The following is a 16,332-nucleotide window of genomic DNA, read 5'->3' on the forward strand; positions in this document are numbered from 1 at the left end:
AAACGATATATGTCTGACTGATTAAAGTAAGCTTGTTAACCCATTTTGAGTTGTTTTCCTTTAACAAAGCAGATCCAAGAACCTGTGGTAGCTGCAAACCCTGAGGACACTTGGGGTGCTTGCTGCTACACCCTTCTATCACTATTTCCCTTTTCTTTCCCCATTCCTCTCCTATTTCCTATAGGGTAACTTAGATTTCTGTGCCTGAGTGTGTATGGTATTCCCTCTTTGAGCCAAATCTGATGAAAGTAAGGTTCAGACAATGCTCATCTCCCTCCCTTCTTTCTCTTTACTCTAATAGATCTTTGCACCTCTTTGTGCACCTCTTCTTTTTTTTATTATCATATCAAACTTAACTTATACCCACACTTCTTCTAAATGTCATAATAAAGATACAGTTCTCAAGAGTTACAAGTATCATCTTCCCATGTAGGAATGTAAACAGTTTAAATTTATTGATATCATGTTGTTTTTTTCTTTCCTGTTTACTTTTTTGTACTTCTCTTGAGTCTAGAATCTGGAGATCGAATTTTCTTTTTCACTCTGTTTTTTTCATCAAGAAAATTTGGAAATCGCTTATTTCACTGAATGTCTATCTCCTGAAAGATTATGTTCAATTTTCCTGGGTAGTCGATTCTTGATTTTAATCCAAGATCCTTTGCTTTCCAGAATATCATATTCCAAGTCTTCCAATCCTTTAATGTAGAAGCTGCTAGGTCCTGTGAAATCCCAACTGCAGTTCCATGATATATAAATTGTTTCTTTCTGGCTACCTGCAACTATTTTCTCCTTGACCTGATAATTCTAGAATTTGGCTACAATATTCCTTGGAGTCTTCATTTTGTTGTTTCTTTCAGGAGGTAATCAGTGGAGTCTTTTAATGACTATTTTACACTCTGGTTCTAGGTCCTCATGGCAGTTTTCCTTGATAATTTCTTAAAAGATTCTGTCCAGGCTCTTTTATTGATCATAGATTTCAGGTAGACTAATAATTTTTAGATTACCTCTCCTGGATCTATTTTCCAGGTCAGTCATTTTTCCCAGGAGGTATTTTACATTTTCTTCTATTTTTTCATTCTTTTGATTTTGTTTGCCTGATTCTTGATGTCTTATAGAGTCATTAGCTTCCACTTTCTCAATTCTAATGTTTTAAATTTTTTATTTTATGTTAATTTTAGTTTACAACATTCATTTCCACAATATTTTGAGTTAGAAATTTTCTCCCCGTCTTTCCCCTACCCACCACCCCAAAACAGTGATCCCACTTAATACCCCCTCCCCCAGTCTGCTCTCTCCTATATCCTCCCCCATTCCCCTTCCAACTTTCCAGTAGGGCAAGATGGATTTCCATAACCCAGTGCCTGTAAATCTTATTTCCCAGTGCATGTAAATAATAATAGTAGTAACTTTTTAAAAAACATTTCATTTTAAAACTTTAAATTCCAGATTCATTCCCTTCCTCCCTCATCACCAACCCTTACTGGGAAGATAAGCAATTCAATATAGGTTGAACATGTGTAGTTAATTTCCATAGTGGATATTCTGAAAGACTGACTATATTTCCCTCCATCCTATCCTGCCCCCCACTTGTTCTATTCTCTACTTTGACCCTGTCCCTTTTCAAAGTATATTATTCTAACTACCCTCCCCCCAGACAATGTGCCCTCCCTTCTATCATCCCTCCCGTTATTCCCTTCCCCCTACTGTCCTGTAGGGTAAAATACCCAACTTAGTGTGGATGTTATTCCCTCCTTAAGCCAAATTCAATGAGAGTAAGGCTGACCTATTCCCTTTTGCATTCCTGTTCTTCCCCTCCATTGTAACAGTTTTCCCTTGCCTCTTCTATATGAGATAATTTACCCTATCCTGTCTCTCCCTATCTTCTCTCATTATATTCCTCTCTCACCTCTTAATTTTATTTAAATATCATCCCTTCTTATTTAATGGATCCTGTGCACTCTGTCTATGTATACCTATAGACACATATATGCACACTTAAATATGTATTCATAGGCACATATACCCTCCTATATAGACATATATATGTATGTATACATATATACATTTATATTCCCTTCAATTATCTTCATACTGAGAAAAGTTTCATAAGTTACAATTATTGTTTTTCCACGTGGGAATGTAAATAGTTGAACTTTGATAAGTTCCTTATGATTTCTTTTCTCTGTTTACCTTCTCATGATTCTCTTGCTTGTTATATTTGAATGTCAAATTTTCTATTCAACTCAGGTTTTCTCATCAAGAATGCTTGAAAGTCCTCTATTTCATTGAATGACCATATTTCCCCCTGAAACATTATACTCAGCTTTGTTGGGTAGGTGATTGTTGGTTTTAAGCCTAGCTCCTTGGACCTCTGGAATATCATATTCCAAGCCCTTGATCCCTTATTGTAGAAGCTACTAGATCTTGTATTATCCTGATTGTGTTTCAACAATACTCAAATTGTTTCTTCCTGACTGCTTGCAGTATTTTCTCCTTGATCTGCGAACTCTGGAATTTAGCTATAATATTCCTAGGAGTTTTCTTTTTGGGATCTTTTTAAGAGGTGATCAGTGAATTCTTTCAACTTCTGTTTTGCCCTCTGGTTCTAAAACATCAGGGCAATTTTCCTTGAGAATTTCTTGAAGGATGATTTCTAGATTCTTTTTTTGATCATGGGTTTCAGGTAGTCGAATAATTTTTAAATTATCTCTCCTGGATCTATTTTCCACATAAGTGGTTTTTCCAATGAGATCCACATTCCCTTCTATTTTTTCATTTGTTTGGATCTGTTTAATAGTATCTTGATTTCTCATAAAGTCATTAACTTCCATTTGCTCCAATATAATTTTGAAGGAATTATTCTCTTCAGTGAGCTTTTGAAATTCCTTTTCCATCTGGCAAATTCTGCTTTTGAAGGAATTCTTCTCCTCATTGGCTTTTTGGACCTCTTTTGCCATTTGAGTTCATCTATTTTTTAAGGTGTTATTTTCTTCAGTCAGGTTGTTGACTCTCTTTTCATGATTTTCTTGTGTCATTCTCATTTATCTTCCCAATTTTTCCCCACTTCTCTTACTTGATTTTCAAAATCCTTCTTGAGCTCCTTTATGGTCTGCAACCAATTCATATTTTTCTTGGAAACTTTTGATGTAGGAGTTCTGACTTCATTGTCTTCTTCCTGATCCACACTTTGATCTTTTTTGTCCCCAGTAAAGGAATCTAAGGTTTGACTGCTATGCTTGCTTTGTTTGCCTACATGCTGTGTTAAATCCTAGGAAGGTCTGTGCTGGAGGATCCCTACCTGTCTCAGGCTGCATGAGCAACTGTAGTCTGTGAGTTCCCTTGGCTATGTTAAGGTATGCAGTGGTCCTGGTGATGGTATTTGCCTCCTCCACCACCCTGGGGTTCATGATCTCTTCCTGTTTTGCTGCAATGGGGCTTATTTCTGGTTTGCGGGGATGCTTCTTGTCCTAAAATGTGCTCCCTTTTTACCTGAGTGAGGTGTACCTTTCTTCCCATCCTCCAAGTTTCCCCAGTTAAAAGAATGCTTCACCCCATCTTTATGCTGGCTCCACTGTTCCAGGGTTTTCCCAGGACTCTATTTTCTGGTGGTTTTTAGAGGTCAATAAAGGAGAATGACAACAACTTACTGCTTACTCTGCATTCTTGGCTCTCACAAGTGAAATCATAGATCTAGTATTTCTTAGGAGCTTATTGTAGTACATAGTGTGAGGTCATTGTCTAAATCTAATATCTGCAGACTACTTTCCAGTATTCCTAGCACATTTTCCCCTTAATGTGTCTTTACTCCTGTACTTAGAGTCTTTGAGTTTATCAAAGATTATTTTATTGTATTAATTTACATCTGTATACTTTATACTGTATGTTTCATTTTTTCTGCTTTTTAACCAGTACCAAGTAGTTTTAATGATTATTGCTTTGTTGTAGAATTTAATATCTCATACTGCTAATTCCCTTTCTCAATTTTTCATTGTTTTCTTTGAGAATCTTGACATTTTGTTCTCCAGATGAATTTTGTTCTTACTTTTCTTGCTTTTTAAAGTAACCCTTTAGATGTTTAATTGGTTTGACACTGAATAAGTAAATTAATTTAGTTGTATTTTTTATCATTATCATTACATTACTGTGGCCAAATGATGAACTATTGAAATCTCTTTACTTTTTTCCCCTCAATACTTATCATGATCACTACAAGATAAGTTGCCTAAGTGTCTCTCTCATGAAATGATTTTTCTTGTTGCTTTTGGACACATAATATGATCAACTCCACTAACTCCTTTAAGTGCAGTTTTAAAGTATTATATCAATATCAGTTACTTTTACTGTTTCAGAAGGACAAAGACAGGGGTATGGTGATAAATGTTTAAGAACTACCCCTCTGCAAAAACTGTATACAAAACACAAAATAATTTCCATTATTAATATTTTCTATAGCTGTCTCCAGAACACCATTGAAAAAGTATCTTCTATGGTTTGGAGCTGACTGTATTAAAACATTGTCTCTTTCAGGCCTGGAGAATCTTAGAGTTGCACCCTGAGAGACTGAGTTGTTGAGACCAATTGGATATTTTTGTTCTTTGGTCACACCACCACCACCCACCTATTCATTTTCCTATCCCCTCACCAAGGATATAAGAGAAAAGAAAGGTAGTTTGGGATGAGATATTTGAACAAAAAATGGCTTTAAGATTTATTTCACTGTAACTACCTCTTGACATATTCATAAAAAAAGTTTGCCTTAGGTAATTGAGAAAAAGAAATCATGAGAGTCAGCTATAATGAAATGGAGAGTATCAACTAAACTAGGAGTCAAGAGAACTGGGTTGCATTTATGTCTGTGCCCTTAACTATCCATCTATGCATCCATGTAAGAGTTGGGAAGACCTCTGGAGCCATCTGGTTCACTACTCTTATTTTATAGAGGAGAAAAATGGAAGCCTGGGTAGGTTAAATGACTTTCCCAAGGCTGCATAGAAATTGAGAATTGAAGGAAAACTACTGAGCAAGTCAATATCTCTCTGACCCTTCATTTCTTCATCTATAAAATAAGATTGTTGGACTGGCATTAAATGAGACATCTCTGTTGCCCCTTCCAACACTGACATTCTATGACTTTTATGAGAAAAACTCTTACAAGGGGTTGACTTGGGATCCCTGGGGACAGGGGTAGGCTAGGCAAGACTCCAGTGTTACCCAAGCTAAAATCCTTCCTCACTGAAGAGCAACAGTGTTCTTTTGTCCCAAAACAGTAGAAGGAATGAACCCTATGGTTACTGATAACTGGGACATTGGGGGCTGGGGGAAAGGGAAGGAGGGGTCAAGAATTCTTGTTCTATAAAAGTCCCCGCCAAAGTAGTAGCAAGAATGTTTTAATGATTCTTTTGTCTTTTTCTCTTTCAGAAAAGCCAAGGATGAACAACATCCTGACTTCAGCCACAGAGCCCTATGACCTTTCTTTCTCTCGATCCTTCCAGAACTTGGCTCACCTCCCCCCATCCTATGAATCTGCAGTTAAGACCAACCCCAGCAAATACTCATCTTTGAAGAGGCTAAGTAAGTGTTATTTCCTTTGGTTGTGCTTCAGTTTCCAGGTGCAGCTAGATTTCCTTTTCTTTACCAGGACAAGGGAACATTCCCCATCTCTTTCTCCCAAGCAGATAGAAAAAGGATGAGAGTGGAGGAGAAAGGCAGAATGGTTTAGTACAGTAATGTCAAATTCAAATACACAAGTATCTCTGTGGGATGCATATTGACAGTTTAAAATGTAATATTATCTATGTTTTATCTATATTGTTAATTTTTTCCCAATTATATTTTAATTTGGTTGGGGCTGCTATGTGTTTAACATCTCTGGTTTAGTGCAAACAGATTTGTGTTTGGTTTTTTTTAACCTAGATCTGTGAACCATATCTGTCTGTCTATATGTCTGTCTGTCTGACTGCCTGTCTATCTGTCTTTCTATAAATTTCAAAACAATTAATTCCTTTGTAATTCTTTGTATTTTATCTCATGCATGTAAAAGCATTATTCTGAGAAGAGATCCATAGGATTCACCTATGAATGGCACAAAAAAATGTTAAGAACACCTGTTTTAATGAAAGTTGTTAGATTTGGAGACAAATGACCTGGTTCTCAGATTTAACTCTTTCTCTTACCCAGAGCATAATGTTCTGAGGTTATTCAGATGTCTTCCCTATAAGTCTATCAAGCATTACTGGCTTGTGGCCAGTGCAAAAGCCAGTATTGCCAAAACCATACACCTTTAACCTGGCTATATTGCTTACTGAAGAGGTGAAGTTCAATAGAGCAGCTTCTGTTCCTTCCCACCTTCTCTTCCCCTCCATCCCCCAGAAGTCCTGAGCTAAGGCTTAACTTGACTGATAATGTGACAATTCTGGCTTCCTGTTTCTACCATTAGTTTTATCAATCTCTTCCTATGCCAATAGCTCTAGGAACTTCACCATTGTTATTTGAATCGAAGGAGTCTATGGGTTAGGGAGAAATTAAGCCTAAAAGACAAAGAAATGCTATGGAGAAGACTCACTTTACAAATATGTGAAAGTGCTCCATTATGATATTTTAGCCACAGGCAGAGAACAGCGACTGAGAATCTTCTTGAAACTGACAATGAACTTATTAAACAAAAAGAGGAGCCAGGGAGACTCCTAGATATCCTTGTGGTGGGAAGCTTGATTTCTGTTGCTAGGGATATTTGTGCCTGACCATCTCAAGGAATTCTTACCTGTTCCCAGTTAGAGGGTGAGGGGCAGGATCATTAATCTTACCATAAACCAAAAATGAGCGATCCTATACTTTGTGGAAATTTAAGAGACAGAGTCTGTGATACGCTTTATTTCTGGAGATTATGTGTGAATAGGACATGGGGGTATCCTCAGTGATACACATTGATTTGATTTGTGTGGAAAATACATGAATATCATGTGTAAAATTTCTACAGGTTGCATTGATATATATGTATATATGTGTATGTGTGCATACATATATGTATGTGTGCACACATACATGTGTGTATATGTACACACATGTAAATATAGTGTGTGTTTGCATATGGTATGTGTTGCATATACACATGTATGCATGTGGGGGGTATATATAGACCCCTTTGTAGAATGTATGCTTAGAATAAGTGACAGGTACAGGCATAAAATATGTAAGTCTATAGAGTCTGTATAGATTATAGGCCGCAATGTAGCATAATGGACAGAATTCTGGACCTGAAGTCAGAAAGACCTTAGCTCAAATGCCTCTTCAGTCACTTACTAACTTACCTATGTCACCCTTGTTAATTCACTTAAAACTCTGTTGACCTCAATTTCTTCATCTCAAGAATAGGAAAATAATAGCACCTTCCTCCCAAGTTGTTATGAGGATCAAGTGAGATAATATTTGTAAAGTGCTTTATTAGTGTTTTTATTAATTCAAAGGTGCCTGTACATAGAAACATGGACAAATAGAATGTCTACTTAAGTATTGGTATAAAATTTGGGTATGTATGTAGGGTGTGTGTTAACATATATACCAGATATTTGTGAGCATAGGATGTATAGGCATATGGGGTTTGCCTTTGTGTAGAGTGGGAGATTTGTCTGTATTGGCATAAATATAGGTGATAAGTATAGGGTATGTGAGTTTATGAAATACATGTTATACTATATCATTGATTCCTTGGGATCATAGACCTAGATCTAGAATGGAATTCAGAGGTCATCTAACCCTACATGTATGCTTGGGATGTGTGTGTGTGTGTGTGTGTGTGTGTATCCAGGATTATATGGAAAATAAAGTATGGTATATAGTTTTCATATGTGTTTATATGAATATACAGATTGTGTAGATAGGTGTGGGTATTGTTACATGTGTATGATTTGTCTATACAATATTTAAGCATGTTCAATAAAGATTAAGAATCCACTTACAGTACACAAGGTACTGTTATTCATAAAGATTTCTAAGACACACAGCTATACCGCAGAGCCAAAATGACAGAGAAAAGGGAAGGGACTCACCTCATCTCTCCCAAATTCTCTTCTAAACAACTTTAAATAATACCTTAAAATGAGTTTTGGAGCCACAGAATCACAAATGGACAGGGTTTAACAATTTTCCAGCTCAAAACAACTTAGAAGTTTAGCAGGAAAAGTCATTTGCATTGCAGTGAGAGTGGATCACACTTTAGCACAGGTCAAACCAGAATAAGCTATGCCCCAGAAAATCAATACCAGACCTTGGGGGCAATTAAATCAGCAGTTTTAGCAACAATTACATGAGTCATCAGACCAACAACAGTTAAGAAATCAGACACCTGGTAAGAAGGAGATTACAAGGTTTTCTTTGATGGCACTGGGTGTAGGATTCTCTTGTATTACAGATGTGCAGATCCAAATCATACCCCTGGGTGAGGAGAAGCACTAGCATACCAGAGTTTACAGCTGCAAGGGAGCAGGGGAACCCCTGTTACAGTTCCAGGGTGGAAAAGAGTACTTGTGGTAATCGACAGACCAAATCACAGGCCAAGAGATTAGCGACCACACTTCTTTTTAGATTATACCATCTTGGAAAAACTGAAAACTTACAGACCCCCAGAAACAGCTCTGAGAGTAGCAGGAAGAAAAGCTTAAAATTTCAAACAGTGCTCCTTTCATCCCAGGATCAGAACCACTTTAACATAAAATTAAAAGTCAAAAAATACCTGATGAAAAAGCCAGAACTCTGGGGCTGCCAGGTGGCACAGTGAGTAAGAGCACCGGCTCCAGCGTTGGGAGACCTGACATTGGTTTCGGCCTCAGATACTCGACACCCACAGAAAAATAACTGGCCGCGTAACCTTGAGCAAGTTACTTAACTCCAATTGCTTAAGAAAGAAAGAAAGAAAGAAAGAAAGAAAGAAAGAAAGAAAGAAAGAAAGAAAGAAAGAAAGAAAGAAAGAAAGAAAGAAAGAAAGAGAGAGAGAAAGAAAGAAAGGAAAAGCCAGAACTCAATAGAAAATTTAATCTCCAAGTACAAGACTCAAGGAAGACATTAAAAGGTAAACAAGGAAAAACACACACACACAAACACATGCACATAACTTGTGATTCAGTAAGAGCAAACTGTTTGCATCCCTATATGAGAAGCTGATACCTTTCAATATTGAAATTTATATAATTATTACAACACTTAAAAAGGATATACATAGATAGAGAGTGTGGGTATAAATTAACTAAACTGATGATAAAAAAAACTTTATTAAGGGGTACAAAGGGACTGAAATGGGAGAAAAGGAAAGGATGAGGCAGAAAACTGGAAATTATACCACATGAAGAGGTGTAAAAACATACCAAAGTAGAGGGAAAGAAGGGAGAGAGATGAACATCATATGAACATTATTCACATTGGTTCTGGTTCAAGGAGGGATCAACATAATCAGTTAAGTTTAGGATTCAAATGTGAAAAAGATGCAAAAACTGATGAAAATAGAGGGAAAGGAGGGAGGGAGAGGAGCACCATATGAAATTTACCCTCATTGGTTTTGGTTCAAGGAGGGAATAACATACTCCATTAAGTGTAAAAATCTATTGTGCCCTACGGGCAGTGAGACGGGTAAGGGGGAAAAAAACAGATGGGGGATTAGAAGGGAGGGAAATAGTAGTAATAGCAGTGCCTCCGGACCTCTTGGACTGCAGATTGTAGGAACACCAAATGACCATTCAGAGGGTAATCACTTCTGCTTTGACCTGTTTGGATTTGGATTGTGGTCTTGGGTGGTGGTCCTAGGGTGTGTGGCCAGTGTGCCAGAGCTAAAGGGAGGGCACCCTCCTAAAAACCCAGAAATTTGGGACATAGCTATCTGCAATCTGGAAGCAGAGTTCTACCGTGGCAAAGAGCTCAAAAGTCAAGTAATTGGCTGGCAATATGAGCAAGTAGAGGAAGCACAAACAGGTCATGGAATCCTTTTTAGGGACAAAAAGGATCAAAGTGTGGAATGGGAGGAAGACAACAAAGTCAGAACTCCTGCATAAAAAGCTTCCAAGAAAAATATGAATTGGTTATAGGCAATGGAGGAGCTCAAGAAGGATTTTGAAAATCAAGTAAGAGAAGTGGAGGAAAAATTGGGAAGAGAAATGAGAATGACACAAGAAAATCATGAAAAGAGAGTCAACAACCTGACTGAAGAAAATAACACCTTAAAAAATAGACTATCTCAAATGGCAAAAGAGGTCCAAAAAGCCAATGAGGAGAAGAAGAATGCCTTCAAAAACAGAATTTGCCAGATGGAAAAGGAATTTCAAAAACTCACTGAAGAGAAAAATTCCTCCAAAATTAGATTGGAGCAAATGGAAGCTAATGACTTTATAAGAAATCAAGATACTATTAAACAGATCCAAAGAAAATGAAAAAAAAAATAGAAGGGAATGTGAAATACCTCATTGGAAAAACCACAGACCTGGAAAATAGATCCAGGAGAGATAATATAAAAATGAATGGAGTACCTGAAAGCCATGATCAAAAAAGAGCCTAGACACCATCTTTCAAGAAATTCTCAAGCAAAATTGCCCTGATATTCTAGAACTAGAGGGCAAAATAGAAATTGAAAGAATTCACTGATCACCTCTTGAAAATGATCCCAAAAAGAAAACTCCTAGGAATATTATAGGCAAATTCCAGAGTTCCCAGGTCAAGGAGAAAATACTGCAAGCAGTCAGGAAGAAACAATTTGAGTATTGTGTAAACACAATCAGGATAATACAAGACCTAGCAGCTTCTACATTAATGGATCAAGGGATTGGAATATGATGTTCCAGAGGTCAAAGGAGCTAGGATTAAAACCAAGAATCACCTACCCAGCAAAATTGAGTATAATGCTTCAGGGAAAAATATGACCATTCAATGAAATATAGGATTTTCAAGCATTCTTGATGAAAAAACTAGAGCTGAACAAAAAATTTGACTTTCGAACACAAGAAGTAAGAGAAGCAGAAGAAGGTAAACAGGAAAAAGAAATCATAATGAACTTATTAAATTTGAACTATTTACATTCCTACATTGAAAAACAATAATTATAACTCATAAGACTTTCCTCAGTATAAGGATAGTTGAAGGGAATATATATGTATATATAGGAGGGCATATGTGTGTATAAATATATATATATGTGAGTGTGTGCATATGTATGTACATGTATATGTAGATAGAGGGCACAGGATGAGTTGAATATGAAGGGATAATATTAAAAAATAAAATTAAAAAGTGAGAGAGGAATTTATTGGGAGAAGGAGAAAGGGAGAGATAGATTAGGGTAGATTATCTCATATAAAAGAGGGAAGAGAAAACTGTTACAATGGAGGGGAAGAACAGAAAGGTGAAAGGAATGAGTCAACCTTACTCTCATTGAATTTGGCTTAAGGAGGGAATAACATACACACTAAATTGGGTATCTTGCCCCACAGTAGAGTAGGGAGGGAATGGATGAGGGGGGCAATGATGGAGGGTAGATTAGGAGAGAGGGTAGTTAGAAACAAAAACTTTTGAAAAGGGACAGGGTCAAAGGAGGAAGTAGAATAAGTGAGGGGAAGGATAGGATCGAGGAAATTATAGTCTTTCACAATATAACTACTTTGGAAATGTTTTGTGTAACTACACTTGTACAACCTACAGTGAATTGCTTATCTTCCCAGTGGGGGTGGGTGAGGAGGGAAGAAGGGAAAAAAGCTGGCACTCAAAGTTTTAAAAACAAATGTTTAAAAAAATCGTATGTAACTTGGAAATAAGATATACAAACACTGGGGTGTAGAAATGTATCTTGCATTACTAGAAAGTTGGGGGGGATGAAGGAGGATATAAGAGAGAATAGATTGGGGGAAGGGATATTCAGTAGGATTGCTATTTTGGAGTGCAGGTAGAAGAAAGATGGGGATAAAAATTTGGAACTCAAAATCTTGTGGAAATGAATGTTGAAAACTAAAAATAAAGAAAAAAAGTTAGAATTGGGCAAATTGAAGCTAATGACCCCATGAGACATCAAGAAGCAGCCAAACAAAATCAAAAGGATTTTTTTAAAAATAGAAGAAAAATGTGAAATATCTCATTAGAAAAGCTACTGACCTGGAAAATAGACTGAAGAGAGATAATTTAAGAATTGTTGGTCTAACTGAATACCATGATAAAAAAAAAGAACCTACATATTGGGATGGCTAGGTGGTACAGTGAATAGAGCAACAGCCCTGGAGTCAGGAGGAAGAGTTCAAATACAGCCTCAGACAGTTAACACAAAAACTAGCCATGTGATCTTGGGCAAGTCACTTAACCCAACTGAGCTACCTTCTCCCTCCAAAAAGAAAAAAAAGAGCCTACACATCATCTTTCAAAAAATTATCAAGGAAAACTGTTCTGATATTCTAGAACCAGAGGGTAAAATAGAAATTGAAAGAATCCACTGATCACCTCCTGAAAAAGATATCCAAGAGAAAATTCTCAGGAATAATATAGCCAAATTCCAGGGTTGCCAGGTTAAGAAAGAAAATATTGCAAGCAGACAGAAAGAAAGAATTCAAATATTGTGGTGCCATAATCAGGTGCCATAATCAGCACATGATTTAGCAGCTTCCACATTAAAGGATCAGAGGACTTGGAATTTTATAGTCTGGAGGGTGGAAGAGCTGGGATTAAAGCTCTTTATCAAGAATCACCTATCCAGCAAAACTGAATATACTCCTTCAGAAGAAAAAAAAAAGATATTCAGTGAAATAGAGGATTTTCAAGCCTTCCAGATGAAAAGACCAGAGTTGAATAAAAAATTTCTCATTTAAATTGAAGACTCAAGAGAAGCACAAAAAGGTAAACAGGAAAGAGAAAGGATTCAATAAGGTTAAATTGTTTTTATTCATACCTGGGAAGATGATAGTTATAACTCCTAAGAATTTTCTCACAGTTATGGTAGTTAGAAGAAGTATACATAGTCAGAAGACATCCGTGTGAGTTAAATATAATGGAGTGATTTCTTAAAAAATAAAATTAAGATGTGAGAAAGAGGAATGCATTGGGAGAAGGAGAAAGGGAGAAATAGAATGGGGTAAAATACATAAAAGAGGTATGAAAGACCTTTTACAGTGGAAGTAAAGATGGGGGAATGGGTGGGGGAACACTTGAACCTTACTCTCATTGGAATTGGCTCAAGGAGGGAATAACATACACACTCAGTTGGGTATAGAAATCTGTCTAGACCTTCCCCAATCCATGTAAAAAGGGGACTCTAAACAAACTTTGGAGCTGCAGAACCCACAAAATGACACAGAGAAGCTAACCTCCCTCTGAGGACAGCCCGGCAGGCCGACAGGAATCCAGCACAGTGCTCTGGGAGCCGAGCCCAGCCCCACACCAAGGTGTTAGCCCCAGGGGGGGGGCCTGACCAGCCTAGGCCAGAGGGACTCCAGATCAGCAGCAGCTGTGGCCATTTCCAGATTTATCAACACACAGATGCAAAGGACAAAGTGAGAGGTCAGTGCAGTCTGGACTTTGGGACTAGTAAGTGGGAGTGCCTGGCTTTTGCCCCAGGGATAAGAAGCCGCTGAGGTGCTGCACAGTAAGCCAGTGCAACGTGGCAGCTTCAGCTCCTGACCTGCAGAGTGTAGGGGGACCAAGCACCAGTCTGAGGGGTAATTGCTCTTGTTTTAACCTGCTTGGATCTGGTTTGCAGTCTAGGGTGGAGGTCCTAGGGTGTGTGTCTGGCTTGCCAGAGTGTGTGGAGACTTCAGAGAGGGTGCCCATCTAATACCTCTGGCAACTGAGAACACCCCAGCATTTGGGATGAAAGCTCCCCTGTCTGGTGGCAGAGTCCTACTGTGGCAAAAAGCCCAGGGGTCAAGTGACTTAGGAGCGACATGACCAGGCAAAGGAAACAAAGCAGACAGAAGATTCCAACATTATACTCTTATTTTGGGGACAAAAAGGAGCAAAGCATGGAACAGGAGTGTAGCAGCAAGCACCCCAGCGTCCCTAGGGAGGCTTCCAATACAGGTTCTTGGATCTGCTTTGATAAAGGAAAGCAACTCAAAATGGGTTAACAAGCTTACTTTAATCAGCCAAACATATATCGTTCATCTAGTTCAGGGGGAAAAGGTTAGGACCCCGAACTTCAGAGTATACAGACAGAATTATCAAGACAGAAACAGATCAAGCAGACAGTTTTCCAAATTGTCCAATGATTACATCCATACCAAATCAACATCTGGGTTTCAAAGTTGAGGGGGGCTCTGGACAATGGCTTCCCAGGGTTTCATCTGATCAAATCACAGAACACTTCTCAAAGTAAGCCCCAAAACAAAGGTACACATCAGGGCTTATATAGCCTTCTCCTGGCTCGGAGAATGTAACAAGCTTATTGACCCACTGGCCAATCAAAAAGTATCTACTGAAAAACAAGTCTCCCACCCCAGGCTTCAGGTGCACTTTAGCCTAGGGGCAGGGAAGATCTTTAAAATTTACATTCCCATTACAAGGAGGAAGACAGTGAAGTCAGAACTCCTTCACCAAAAGCTTCAAAGGAAAATACGAGCTGTTTATGGGCCATAGAGGACCTTAAGAGGCAGATAAGAGAAGTGGAAGAAAAATTGGGAAGAGAAATGAGAACAATGCAAGAAAATTATGAAATGAGAGTCAACAGACTGACTGAGGAAAATAACACTTTAAAAACAGACTGAATCAAATGACAAAAGATGCTCAAAAAGGCAATGAGGAGAAGAATGCCTTAAAAAGTCGAATTTGCCAGATGGAAAAAGAATCTAAAAGCTCAATGAGGAGAATCATGGCTTCAGAATTAGACTGGAGCAAATGGAATCTAATGACTTTATGAGAAATCAAGATGCTGTTAAACAGATCCAAACAAACGAAAGAATAGAAGGCAATGTGAAATATCTCATGAGAAAAACCACTGACCTGGAAAATAGATCCAGGAGGGATAATTCAAAAATTATTAGACTACCTGAAAACCATGATGAAAGTAAGAACCTAGAAATCATCTTCCAGGAAGTTCTCAAAGAAAACTGCCCTGATGTTTTAGAATCAGAGGGCAAAATAGAGGTTGAAAGAATCCACCGATCACCTCCTGAAAAAGATCCCATAAAGAAAACTCCTGGGAATATTATAGCCAGGTTCTGGAATTCCCAGATTAAGGAGAGAATATTACAAGCAGCCAGGAAGAAACAATTTTAATATTGTGGAAACACAATCAGGATAACCCAGGATCTGGCAGCTTCTACACTGAGGGATCGAAGGGCTTGGAATATGATATTCCAGAGGTCAAAGGAGGTGGGATTAAAACCAAGATTCACTTACCCAACAAAACTGAGTATCATATTTCAGGGGAACATATGGTCATTCAGTGGAATAGAGGACTTTCAAGCATTCTTGCTGAAAAAAACCAGAGTTGAACAGAAAATTTGACATTCAGATACAAGAAGCAAGAGAAGCATGAGAAGGTAAACAAGGATAAGAAACCATAAGGAATTTATCAAAGTTGAATTATTAACATTCCTACATGGAAAAACAATAATTGTAACTTATGAATCTTTTCTCACTAGTTGAAGGCAATCGAAATCATATATATATATATATATATATGTCTATATATGAGAGTATATGTGCATATGAATATATATGTAAATGTGTGTATATATGTTTACAGGTATACATAGATCGAGGGCACAGGACCAATTTAACAGGAAGGGATGATACTTAAAAGGTGAAATTACGAGGTGAGAGAGGAACATAATGAGAGGAGATGGGGAGAGACAGAATGGGGTAAACTATCTCATACAGAAGAGGCAAGGGGAAATGGTTACACTGGAGGGGAAGAATAGGAAGGCAAAAGGGAATGGGTCAACCTTATTCCCATTGAATTTGGCTCGAGGAGGGAATGAAATACACACTAAATAGGGTATCTCACCCTACAGGAGAGTAGGGGAGGAAGGGGATGAGAGGGGGGATGATGGAAGGGAGAGCAAGCTGCGGGGAGGGAAGTTGGAAGCACCCACTTTTGAAAAGGGACGGGATCAAAGTAGAGAACAGAACAAGTGGGAGGTGGGATAGGAGGGAAGGAAATACAGTCAGTCTCTTACAATATATCTACTATGTTATTGTTTTGCATTAGCCACACATGTACATCCTATACTGAACTGCTTATCTATCCATTAAGGGTGGATGACAAGGGAGGGAGGGAATGAATCTGGAATTCACAGTTTTAAAATCAAATATTCAAATATGTATGTGTATGTATATATATATATATATATATATATATATATATATATATATATATAT

At 37.8% G+C, this 16,332-nt stretch overlaps 1 protein-coding gene across 2 annotated transcripts in view; it reads left to right on the top strand.

Moving 5' to 3' along the window:
• The window catches only part of SHISA6 (shisa family member 6), a 599,047-nt gene that overhangs the window by 573,665 nt on the left and 9,050 nt on the right, over nucleotides 1-16,332 (top strand). For both annotated transcript variants that reach the window (XM_069076798.1, XM_069076797.1), the window contains exon 5: nucleotides 5,419-5,571. In XM_069076798.1, coding sequence (XP_068932899.1) covers nucleotides 5,419-5,571 — 153 coding nt within the window. The remainder of the gene's footprint in view (nucleotides 1-5,418; nucleotides 5,572-16,332) is intronic.

This window comes from Petaurus breviceps, unplaced genomic scaffold (assembly GCF_028583685.1).
Source record: "Petaurus breviceps papuanus isolate PSGF00001 unplaced genomic scaffold, PetGlider_PUasm1.0 90925, whole genome shotgun sequence".
Classification (NCBI taxonomy): domain Eukaryota; kingdom Metazoa; phylum Chordata; class Mammalia; order Diprotodontia; family Petauridae; genus Petaurus; species Petaurus breviceps.